A 12304-nucleotide genomic window follows, 5' to 3' on the forward strand; every position below is an offset into this window, starting at 1 on the left:
GACAGATAAAAAAAAAACAACACACCACCAATTTTTAAGTTAGTAACGTTAAGTTCCAACATAATTTTTCTTTTCCGTTATACACTTACCTCTAGTTCATTTTCATCAAAAATTTTAATGAGATCCTGTGGTATTAGCTCAAAAAAGCCCTAAAAATATGAGGGAAATTAAAAAAAAAAAGTCAACATTATTTAAGTATTTTTGTTCACGGAGAAAGATATTTAAATGCTTTAGTAAACGGAGCCAAAGCAATACATCAAATACAGATGTCTGGATACCAGCAGTCCCCAGTTTGGTTATAGTACTTTTAATTCTGATTTATCTCACATCTTTATTGTGCTACACTGAATAGTGAACATATAAGTGTGAATATTGTATATGTAAAAAGGCTAACCAGCTAGTTTAATTTAATTCAATTCTAGATAGTTTGATTTAATTTTCATTTCTGCAGAGTTCGTTAAACAGTTTGCACTACAGCTGAAGCTGTCAGCCAGGACTGAGAAATAAGCAAGTTTTTCCATACGAATTAAACATGTCAGTAAAAACATACCAAAAAGAGTGAGTCTGAAATAATTCAAAGCTGACACTACAAACAGTATCACTGCCTTTTTTTATACCTGTAACAACATCTGTGGGTTCTCAGGACGTCCAAATAAAGCTTGTTTTAAGATTAGATGCAACAAATTCTTAGAATAATTAATTTTGTAAGACTATACCTCTTTAAAGGCTGCCATTTGTTTTTGTACTCTGCTCACAAATCTCCACTGAATTACAAGACTGTTAAAAAAAATAAAGTAAAAGCAATTTATATACAAAGCAACGACTTCATTTTGTTCATACAACTAACATACAGCCCCTACTACTAAATAAGCAATCTAGCCAGACACACTGGACACAGTGATCACTACTTACTGAATGTAGTCTCTCTTGTTCTTGTTGGTGACAACTATTTCCGATCCACCACTTTTCAGTTCATGTTGATGGGTCTAAATGCAATACATAGAACAGGTCTTAAATGAGGTATATATTGGGTAATTTAAATATTGAAGACTTCAGAATTTGAAAACTATGAGAAATAGAACCAGTTTCACAGGTCACCTGAATAAGTACAAATTGGTTGATGTCTGCACACAAGTTCCCAGTAAAGTGGACTTCACTAACTGCATATTCAATGACCCAGCTTTTTTACCAAATCTCAAGGAAAAATACAGAACAATTTCAGCAACTGTCCCAGTAAATAAGTGAATCAATTGGCATACCTGTTACAAATGGTTTATACTACTGGAACCTCAGCACACAAATATCTGATTTTCAGTTCTTTATGGATATACATTTTCACACTCCTACGTAGGATCACTTCAGTTTCACAAGACCACAAAGGCTATTATCCTACCTGGATCTAGCTGGCATCTGTAACTTGGAATATTTATTCAAGACCTCTCATATTTTTACATGGCTTATCTTGGATAGGCCTTCTACACAACAACAACCTTGTTTATTCCATAGTTTTCTAGTACATCTTGGAGGAAAAAAAAATCCCTATTGTTATCTCTCAATGAAATGTATGATTCCAGCCATTTCCACCAGAGCTCATCCTTTCTAGCCAATCACATAAAACCAACCCGTTTTCCAGACTAAATAACAGGACTATGGATATCTCTGTCTCAGTTGCATTCACAGTAACAGCTACATTTCTTTCAGAAAAAAGCATGAGCTAGTTTAAGGCTCTGCTTATTTCCAAGTCCTTTGTCACATCACAGCCAGGCTAATAGAGCACTGCATGAGGAAGTGCCAGCTAAAAGAAGCAGCTGAATGAACAAACCAACAGGGCTGTAAATGAAGGGGTTTCCTTAATGTCATACAGATAAAAATCAGCTAATTTCACAGCTCAAATGCTTTGATTATGTTTCTCTATTCTACTTTACATAAACATACCAACCTGACCAAAAAGTTCTTCATCAACTACAAATCTGAGGTCCAGTTCTGCTGGATCATTTTCCAGAATCCATCTCAGAGAATTGTAATATTCACTATCCTAAGAGAAAGAATTACAAAATAGTAAATATAAAATAGTCACCTTTTAAGCTACAAGAGGCTCCATTACAGCCCAGTGAATGCTGCTACCTAAGATAATCCTGTATTTGATACAGACTCTCTGCAATTATACAAAGAAACAAAGACCTATAAAGACATTTGAAATCTTGACTCAATCTCAGGACTAAAAATCTCTCACATACCAGAATGGTGATAAGACGTCACAGCATTATCTGAAGTAATGTCTTTTAGACTCTTCTGTCTCTCATCCTATATTTATCTTCCCTATACTGTTAGGCATTACTACAAAGAGCCTTAAGAAATGAATATTAAGATAAAGTCAATTGCATCCTGGGTTGCATCAAAAGAAGTGTGGTTGGCAGGTCAAGGGAGGTGATCCTCCCCATTATTCCACTCTCGTGAGACCCCACCTGCAGTACTGTGTCCAGGTGCGGGGCCCCCAACATAGGAAAGACATGGACCTGTTGGAGCAAGTCCAGAGGAGGCCACAAAGATGACCAGAGGGCTGGAGCATCTCCCCTGTGAAGACAGGCTGAGACAGTTGGGGTCATTCAGCCTGGAGAAGAGAAGGCTCCAGGGAGATCTTATAGCAGCCTCCAGTACCAAAAGGGGACCTGCAAGGAAGCTGGAGAGGGACTTTTCACAATTCTATGTAGTGGTAGGACAAGGGGTAATGGCTTTAAACTGCAAGAAGGTAGATTTAGATTAGATATAAGCAGGAAATCCTTCACCATGAGGGTGGCGAGGCACTGGAATGGGCTGCCCAGAGAAGCTGTGGATGCTCCATCCCTGGCAGTGTTCAAGGCCAGGCGGATGGGGCTTTGAGCAACCTGGTCTAGTGGAAGGTGTCCCTGCCCATGGCAGGGGGTTGAAATCAGGTGATATTTAAAGTCCCTCCCAACCCAAACTACTCTATGATTCTACAGTACTAGGAAAACAAAATAATCAAGACATCTATAAATCAAATACTCCAAACCAGATAGGGAGTATATTCTGTATTCTTGTAGGACAGCAAAAGCAGTAATAGATTAAAGAGACTGAATTAAAAAAAAATTTAAAAAACCCAAACCACTCTGCCCCCACAACCACTCTTGATAAGAGCCATAATCAGGGAAACAAACAAGAGAATTGCAAGGGCCATGTTCTCCCCTAAAACTGTTACATTGTTTCACACATTAACATATTCAGTCTCTAAAAGTATAAGAATGTTTCTTTTTAATAACCGAAAGACACAAACTAATTTAGAAAACAGGTTGCCATAGGGATCCCAAAGATCTTTACATTAAAGAACCTTAGTGTGTAAAAATATTTTAAGAAAACATAACAGAAAGTTTAGTCTCGAGTTTTCAATACAGCTTAACTGACTTAAACCAGTCTAGGTCTCTGATTTTCATTGGAAGTTTTAATTCCTGTACAACTTACAGACTTATAAAAAATGTAACCTAAAATTTCTTTGAATCATGCACTTCATAATGTTATTAAAGACATTTAAAAAATAATACGAACACAAAATCCTAGTACACACAATAAAGCGAATTACATACCACAGACTCCATATCATGAAGCGTTATTGGTTTTTGGAGCATCATCTTGTAAAAAGGACGAATAAAAAAGGCTTTAAAGAAGAACAAAAAAATTGAACAGTATGTGACTTAAAATTCAAAATATTCACAGTATTAAGCTAAATATTGTATTACATAAAATAAATACTAACCATCCAAGAGTTTGCCATGGTAAACAGCCATTCCAGCTACACGACCTATAAACTTGAAATAAGAGAGATGATCCTCATTGCAAAGTCCAGAGTTTGGATTGATCTGCAGAGTATAGTTATCTCTGAAGTTGAGGGAGGGAGCAGGGAAGAGAAAGAAAAACAAAATGTTGTACTACTGGAACAGTCCCATAGTTGAAGATCTGAAAGACATCACTAGTTAAATGAGGTATTACTTTTCATGAAAAGTCATCATATTTGGATTAATAAATCATTAATCTAATACCAAACACTCAACAGAAGATTCTGTTAGCATAGCTGAAATAACAGTTTTGAAACACCTTTGTAAGCTAGAGATTTACCAACAACAAGGGCTTAACTCCTACTAATTTTAAAGTAGTCAGAATAACATTCTCCACATTTTTCTTAAATAATGCTGCTTCTGTAAGCCATAGATGGTTGCAGCATATGCTTGTCTATGCAAAGATGTCATGGCTTATGTTAGACTGCTGAAAAAAGATACAGGTACTGTCTCCACATTATTCTTCTGTCAAACAAAGAACTAGGTGCTGAACAGGGCAGTTATTAACAATTAAACAGTTGCACTGGGGGAGGTAATTCCATTTTTAAGTAGGTATGAGAAATACAATCGATCTGCTTTCCCTAACTAGCCTTCATGTCTTGCAGACCTTTATTACTTACGTAGCTGAATATTCGAACAATCCATAATAAGGATTAAACATTTCTTTAGAGAGAAGAAAGAACCATTCCCTGGCCACTCCTCCATAGTCTAAACCTTTTTCACCATCAAATTCAATCCAAAGTCTTGCTTTAAGGAAATCTGCTCTCTTTACAGCTATAATTCTTCTATAGGAATCCTCAAGGATTGTTGTACGATGAATTTTCATCTCAAATCTATTTGGAATATCACTCTAAAAAAAAAGAAAAGAAAAAAAGAAGAATACGAAAACATAGAATAGAACAAACCCCAGCATCTTGCAGAGCCTGCAAATTCTGTGAACAAAGAATGGCACACAAATAATTTTCTTAAATAATTTAGAAACATAACACAGTATGTTGACAAGAAGCTCTATTTACACACAACTCAACTAGAATGGATCATTTCAGATACAAAGTTCTATTTCATATCAAGTAAATAGGGTTAAAATAAGTTCTTACTAGTAACAGCACATGCTCAGTTGTTCTGCATGCAGCAAGGCATGGAATATTTTTTAACACTGAAAGTTCATCACATAATTAGCTTGATTAAAAAAAAGGCTGAGACTTGATAAATAAAATTATTTTGGAATGATTTTGCCTGACTTATTTGAACTTCTCATTCAAAATTCTGCCTATAAGGTGAGGTGCCCCATTTTATTAAGATATACATGACATACAAGTATTCCTACAATAGCAAAATAAAAACCAATCCATTTAACATTTTATGTCACAGGAACAAATCACAAGGTTTGTATTTACTACCACATAGGAAAATATTTAAATTAATATACCCAAGGAGCTCATATTTGCTGCTGAGCTTTCAGAGTAAGCCCCTAAGAAACCTGGAATAAAACTTTCCTGAACCATTAAATTACTATCTGAGAACAGAATATTTTCTTGATTTTGCATGTTTTCAGCCAGTTTATTTCAGCAATTACTTCAGGCAAAATCAAGAAATTCTATGAAAGGGGAAACAGGAAGTTTCAACTCATGTTGCTCTATGCCCAGATTAATATGATGCAATGAAACTTAGTATATGTCAAATTTTAAAGAACTAGTCACACACTAAGTAGAAATAATGGATTTTTTAATGCAGAAATAGTTAATAAATCAATCTGAAAAGCACACGTTCAGATACGCTGCCTTTTTGTTCTTTTATCCTCCTCAAATAATCTATCCTTAACATCCCAAATTAAAAAAAAAAGCTGCATTTAAATGTAATGCCTATTTATATCCAACAACAGCTTGATCCATGCTACAAACAAATAATAAGTACTTGTGGGAGGGGCATGTTATTTGTCATTTTCGAAGTTGCAAACTACTGTACAATCTTATATCCCTTATTTACATGGTGGCTGAAAAAGACCTGTATATTTCATCATTTCAGAAAGCAGGAAATATCCATAAATTTCTTAAAAGCTATATATATTTTTTTTAGTTACAAATCAACTTTTCAGAAAAAAAAATCAAACAATAATAAAATAAAATATTAAAACTAAACTTAGCTGATTAAAGTAGTATTCAATAATTAAATATCTATATAAATCAATCCATTACCTTAATTGTCATTTAGGTAATTGTGAAAGCTTAAAAGGCAACAGTAATGTATGCTTCAAAATCCACACATGCATTTAATTCTTAAATTACTGCAATTATATTGTGTGGCTGAGCTGTCTATCACTTCTCAGATTAGGATAATGACATTTGAATGAATGCTGAGCCTGTTTGACTAGGAACACAAAAACAGGTGCACATATAATTGTGTGGAATTTTAACATCAGCAAAAAAAGCATAGATTTTAGAAAGGCTTGAGACAGGTAAAAGGTGAAGTATGGTCTAAACTCAAACACCATTATTATGTATATGAAATATCTCCCAGGAATACCCAATTTGATTGTAGTTATGCAAAGACTCATTGTTATCTGAATATCCAGACGCTATTTACAGTCTTTTATGCTATGTGCTATAAATGTATCTGGCACTACCAATTCAAACTAGAAGTTGCAAGTGAACTTAAGATTTTAAGGCTGTAACAATTTTATTAGAGTCATCTAGCTTGAGCAAGATGACAATACAGATTTCTATCCAAACAGTCTAAAAATCTGTTTTGAGAACTTGTATTTCCATATTCTGAGTTCCAAAAACTACTATATGCCAGATTAGTGATTTCCAGCGTTTTCTGCTGCCAACCTACTTCCAAGTTCACAACTTCAGCCTTTTTCAATTAGGTTGCTTGCAGTCTCATCATTGCATAGTGTCACAAACCCTACTGCTAGATTAAATGCTAATTTTCACCAAGTTGCTGCTTCACAAATGTATTTGTGATCAGAAAGCAAGTGCACATTCCCAATGGAGGTTACAAAGCTCAAGTTCCTTTCACTGTAAGCTTTCCTTTGGTTAGGGACACAACCTTCTACTGGATTCCTACTTAATACTAACCTGTTTCTTCAATTTCTTTCTGAAGAATTCGTATTTCCGCTTATAGTCCCTGGAGTAAGGCACAGCCTTCAGAAAAGAAAAATGCTTGAGATACTCTAACAATAAATGTACTACAAACCAGTCTATATTTGTGAAACACAGACAATGCATTTAAGTTCTGAGAAAACAGCAATACATGTTTTACTAAGTATCAGGGACACTTTCAGTTCATAAATACATGGACAGTTAAAAACATCTGGAATGAAAAGTACTTTGTTCAGAACACCTGTTCTGATCAGTTCCATAGAATTTACCCTGTACTCTACTATTAGCTGATGTGACCGATCTGGCTACCCCTGATCAAAGTGACCAAAATGCCTCTGGTGATTTACGTAACACGGAGTCTTTTCCTTGCTGTATCATGACAGACCTGGCTACAAACACCTCTATTTTCCATGGACAGAGACGGTTGTTTACATATGTGGGCTATTAATAAACACACATATCAGCTGAACACTAAAACCCATCTATAATTATAATGTGTACGGTCTTTGCAATTAGTCCTGGTAATTTTGCACTTCAGATTAAGTATCAAGGCTAGATAATTATTTTTCGGTTGGAAATTAATTTCATTCCTTATAAATCTATTTTGTTGTTGTTGGGTTTTGTTTTGGTTTTATTTCTTTTTCTTCCTTCCCCACCCCTTCCCCCCCTCCTCCTTTTTTTTTCAAGTTTACTTCATGAATTGAGCTCGTTTTATCTTACACACCATGGGCAAAAAAATAAAGGTTCTCACCCACTTCAAATCACCCCCTCCTTCCTGCCCCCCCTCATTTCTACAGAAAGCTTTCTAAACAATCTTTAAAAAGAAATAAAATGCTTTGTTCCAACATTCTTGAAGTTTCATCTTCTAGACTGAGTACCTGAAAAATTACAACAGTTTTTTTGGATTCTGTTAACAATATTCTTGAAAAATATGTAAAGCTACATAAGGAAAGCTTACTGGTCCAGTTATTGCCACATTCTGCAGTCGAGGATCCTCCCACTGTGTTTTCTTTGTATCTACAAGATATTTCTTCATTAGTTCCATTAATTTAGATAATGTTCAGAAATAAAATTATGAGTGATAAGAGAATACTACATGGTACATACTGTGGTTTATGAAGAATATTCTTCCATCCGTGTGAGTTCTCTCTTCCCACCCTGGCTGTAAGGAGGAGACAATTTTGTTAGAAATTTCTGACTGTATAGTTCACATAGAACTCAACATGACCTGCAGCTGGGGCACTGGCCCCTCCATCTACTCTCAGCACTGGAATTCAAATTAGAGTATTTTATGTGAGAAAAAAGCAGGTTGTATTTTCTCATGTACCATCTTTGTTAGCTCTAATTTAAGTATTTAAATCATTGTATCTGCAAAACAAGTATAAAGCCATTTACTTACTGGTAACGGGCCTAGGTCTACTGGATCTAGAGAAGCCTTTCTCCTCAGATTAGCAGAAATTTTCAGTCTTGGATCTTCCTTTGAAAACAAAACAAGCAGCACATTAAAATCCTTTTGTTGCTTTGGTTTTCTTGTATTTTTTTCCTCTTGTATTCATGACTGTGTAAGAATATGACTAGTATCAACCAGATAATAGTTGTATATTTTTCAGCCAGATAGTTCCTTGGGATTCTCAGTCCTCCAATAGTTCACAATCACCTTCTAATGACCTTCCACTTCATTATATCTATATTAAAAAATCCCTCATTCAACTAAGTTTTCGTGTAATAGAGTTGAATTAATCTTTCCACATGGTTTCTGACAAACCTTGTGCTTTCTGGGTTTAGTGGTTGGGTTATTTTGGTCTGTTGGTTTGGGGTTTTTTTGCAGGGCAAAGGAAAGGTGTTTGTGTTAAATGAGGTCTTTCCATAATCCTGAATAAATGAATATTCATTTTGCACCAATTAAATGCATTTCTTTATTTCTCTTTCACCTGACAGTAATACTGACCTACTCTTTAAATGCTTAAGTCCATCTATTAGCTCTGCCTAGTGATGCACAGTGTCACTCTGTGGAACTACAGCTATTCAACTCCCTCATCCATATTACAGCTGCACCTAGTCTGCTTTCTTAAAAAATTCACAGCAATTTGCATTTTGCACCGTACCACGTGATAATTTCAAGGTAATGGATTTCCTCTTGAAGATAAGATTACACAACTGATTTCTGCTAATGGCACACATAAGCCATTGCAGTTTTACAGTTATGACAGCAGTGTCATTTAGGAGACACTTTACATTCATGAAACAGACTCCTATATCCTTCCAAGCCAAACTTCTAAGTGCCAATATGGCTTGCAGAATTCATAATATTTACAAAATCTGTCATAAGTAGAATGATTTTTTATGTTTGTCACTTATGTTCCTTAACAGACACGATACAGCTGTTTTGGCACTAAAGAAATCTAGAGAAGCTTGCTGAATGCAGCAAAGCTTTGATCTGAGAGAAACTAGAATTTCAGTCCATGAGAGCAGTTCTCCATTACCCATGTTGTAGTTTTGGTATTGTGGTCAATAAAGAATGGTCTCCCATTGGGTGCATGTCGGACTTCCCAGCCTTTAGGGAGAAATCCTTGCTCCATTTCAGGCTGCTGGTGAGTAGACTGTTGTGATGAATCACTTGATGTTGCTTGTTGTTGTCTTCCTATAGAAATACTTTGTGCAGCTGACAACTGACCTGGTTCCATAGCAATCTATGGTAAACGACAAAAGACAAAAATCAAAGCCCTGTAGAGCAATACATTTTTTTTCTGTTAACTTATGTTTTTGATTCACAAAAGCAGTTTCATGAACCAAGTACCAGATGGTACATAGATTTGTTTAGTCTAATACCAACACCACTGACTAACAATTACTAATTATGCTACTAAAGGTAAAAGAAGTCTTTCAAGATTCTCAATCAGCTGTCATTCTCCAGAAGGCTTTCTTGCTGCACCTTTAGAAGAGCAAGTTGCCATAACTATTACTGTTCCTCACTCTTGTTGCATTCTCTCAGATATTTTATGCAGTGCATTACTAGTTTATGCATTTTGCATGTTACATTTCAAAGTGGTCTCTAAATTTTACTTCTATTACGTAAGATGTTTAAAAGGTTAAATGAATAAAATCATTAAATAAAGACAGACAGTACCTGTACAACTGGCTTAATCCAGGTAGTGGTTCTAGAATTGTGATCTATATAATATGACCTCCCTTTTTCATCTTGTCGCTCTTCCCAGCCCGGGGGTAATCCAGATGAAGTAGGCAGTAACTAAATATTAGTGATAACAGAAGAAAAACAGTTAAGAAAACTACAAAACTAACTGTGAAAAGTCAGATTAAATGTCAAATTAAAACAACAAAACAAAACCAAAATCCAGAAGGTTCATGATTTTCACAAACTGGATAAAATGGAAAAGCAGTACTTAAATCTTTACTGAATAGTATGAAGTGAATTTTTTTTTTAAAATTCAAGCTCCTTATCTACAAGGACTCATTTATATACCTGGTTTAGGCATGGCTGATCCAGCCTAGTACTTCTGGCTATGAGATCATTCTAAGTTTGCAGTGTCACTATGAAAACAGAATGTCAGGATAGTGGTACAGCTTTTAATTATAAAGCAAGCAATTTGAAAACCAAAACTCATATCTTCATGGGAAGATTACTTCTTCCTGACAGCCCTGTCCATATATAAAGCTAATGTTAAACCAAAACCACCAAGTTGGAACATGAAAGCTTCACAACTGAACTCCAATCTTACTAGATTCATAACTCAAATTCTGTCAGGATAGCTGCCAAAATGCAGCCAAATCTCATTTAAAATGTCAGCACATAACACATAGTTTAAAAAAAAAAAAAGTTCTACATGAAGAAAATCCTTCAACTTCTACACAACAGCTACACAAGGCTGTTTTTTAAAAAATGACGTACCACGGGATGTGCAGGCTGCTCTTCAACTCTGTATGTTTGCAGACTACCCCTTCTGCTGGAATGGTTCTTGAAGTAGTGAAGAGGAATGACATATTAGCTGTTATTGCAGCTTCAAGGTTGGCAGCAAACAGTCAGCAATGGCTATGACACTTTACACTATTATAGTTTTCATCTTGAACAAACTGTCTTATTTGTTTTGAGGCATTGATTTAATATACTGTTTTGAAAACTATCATTTTAATACTGCTAGAAGTTCACAGTGTCTATTATAACCTTAAGCCAGAATAATACAGAGGCTTGTGAAAGTTCTGAAAACCCGAACGATAGATGTTTTGGCACTTGAAATATTAGAGTTAATTGCAACCTGTTATATTACAATTGAACTTACAGTATAGAACTTAGTGCGTTATCTTGTCAGTAGACTAAAGCCTGTGATGTATCAGAGCTAACACAACTTTTCAGAGAGTAGATTAAGCTAATAATGATAAGATATGCCAGTCTGAGACATCCAGTTTTAGAAGAGCAGTTCAGTTTCTGGACTTTGCAGACTAGAACCTTTCTGACTAGAACCATATTTAGACCTTATCTGCTACAATTAAGCAACTATATTTAATCTCACTCCAGAATTTCCCAGATTATTTGAAGGATTTTTCCCTACCTACATACTCTTTTAGAATACTTCAAAGAAGAGGCATGATTATGTTTTTAAATTTACTTTTTGAGGGTAATGGAGGTGAAAGGAGGCAAGACTCATTCTAGCTGGCTCTTGCAAATAATTTGAACATCTGCCTCCTCCTTTGCTTAGGCCACCCAAGCAAGCTGAAATAACAGTTTTCTTACTATCCATATGATTCTGAATAGCAGAGATCAAGTAAAGTCTTGTTGGTCTCACTCTGCTGTTTCTATCAGCACTGGTGATGCCTTAGTACTAACTTCAAAAAACATAGTCAATTCCAAATTCACATTTGCAATGGCATTCTCAGCATCACAAAAGCTAATGAGTCTATTCAAGCACCAAATAAATCTTACAGATGAGATGGTCTGGGTCACCTCTACAGACTTTCCTCAAGGAACTATGAGTGAGGTCCCTTTTTCACTGCTAGGGAATCCCTAGGTCTACTCAGCCCTATCATAAAACCTTATCTTAATGTTCACAATGAAAAATGAGTGATCTTAAAACTTGTCCTAGTGGTAAAAGTAACCAACATAGCATGACTCCCTTGGAAATAAGCTTTCCGGATACAGACAGCTTCCATCATCTGTAGTTTTCAGCAGTACTTAGTATGACACTAGAATAAGATGTAGATTTACAGACTGAAAAATAGTTAATCCAAGTCTATTTTAATCTCAGGCAGAAATTCATGTAAGCAAAGTGGGGAAGAATAAAACGTCTGCTTAGATGAGGTTCTATAGTAAAAAAGATTCCTCTTAAATTCTCTGCATTTGAG

General features: G+C 35.4%; 1 protein-coding gene across 2 annotated transcripts in view; it reads right to left on the reverse strand.

The window, feature by feature from the left end:
- NEDD4 (NEDD4 E3 ubiquitin protein ligase) overlaps nucleotides 1–12304 on the reverse strand; it is a gene marked incomplete at its 5' end in the record, with an annotated part of 56348 nt that overhangs the window by 4907 nt on the left and 39137 nt on the right. For both annotated transcript variants that reach the window (XM_080351399.1, XM_080351398.1), the window contains 14 exons: nucleotides 90–149; nucleotides 717–777; nucleotides 913–986; nucleotides 1940–2035; nucleotides 3600–3670; nucleotides 3770–3891; nucleotides 4469–4698; nucleotides 6926–6991; nucleotides 7908–7966; nucleotides 8057–8111; nucleotides 8349–8426; nucleotides 9433–9639; nucleotides 10077–10196; nucleotides 10857–10922. In XM_080351399.1, the coding sequence (XP_080207525.1) occupies nucleotides 90–149; nucleotides 717–777; nucleotides 913–986; nucleotides 1940–2035; nucleotides 3600–3670; nucleotides 3770–3891; nucleotides 4469–4698; nucleotides 6926–6991; nucleotides 7908–7966; nucleotides 8057–8111; nucleotides 8349–8426; nucleotides 9433–9639; nucleotides 10077–10196; nucleotides 10857–10922 (1365 nt within the window). The remainder of the gene's footprint in view (nucleotides 1–89; nucleotides 150–716; nucleotides 778–912; nucleotides 987–1939; nucleotides 2036–3599; nucleotides 3671–3769; nucleotides 3892–4468; nucleotides 4699–6925; nucleotides 6992–7907; nucleotides 7967–8056; nucleotides 8112–8348; nucleotides 8427–9432; nucleotides 9640–10076; nucleotides 10197–10856; nucleotides 10923–12304) is intronic.

The sequence above is a fragment of the Nesoenas mayeri genome (assembly GCF_963082525.1).
Source record: "Nesoenas mayeri genome assembly, chromosome: 11".
NCBI lineage: Eukaryota > Metazoa > Chordata > Aves > Columbiformes > Columbidae > Nesoenas > Nesoenas mayeri.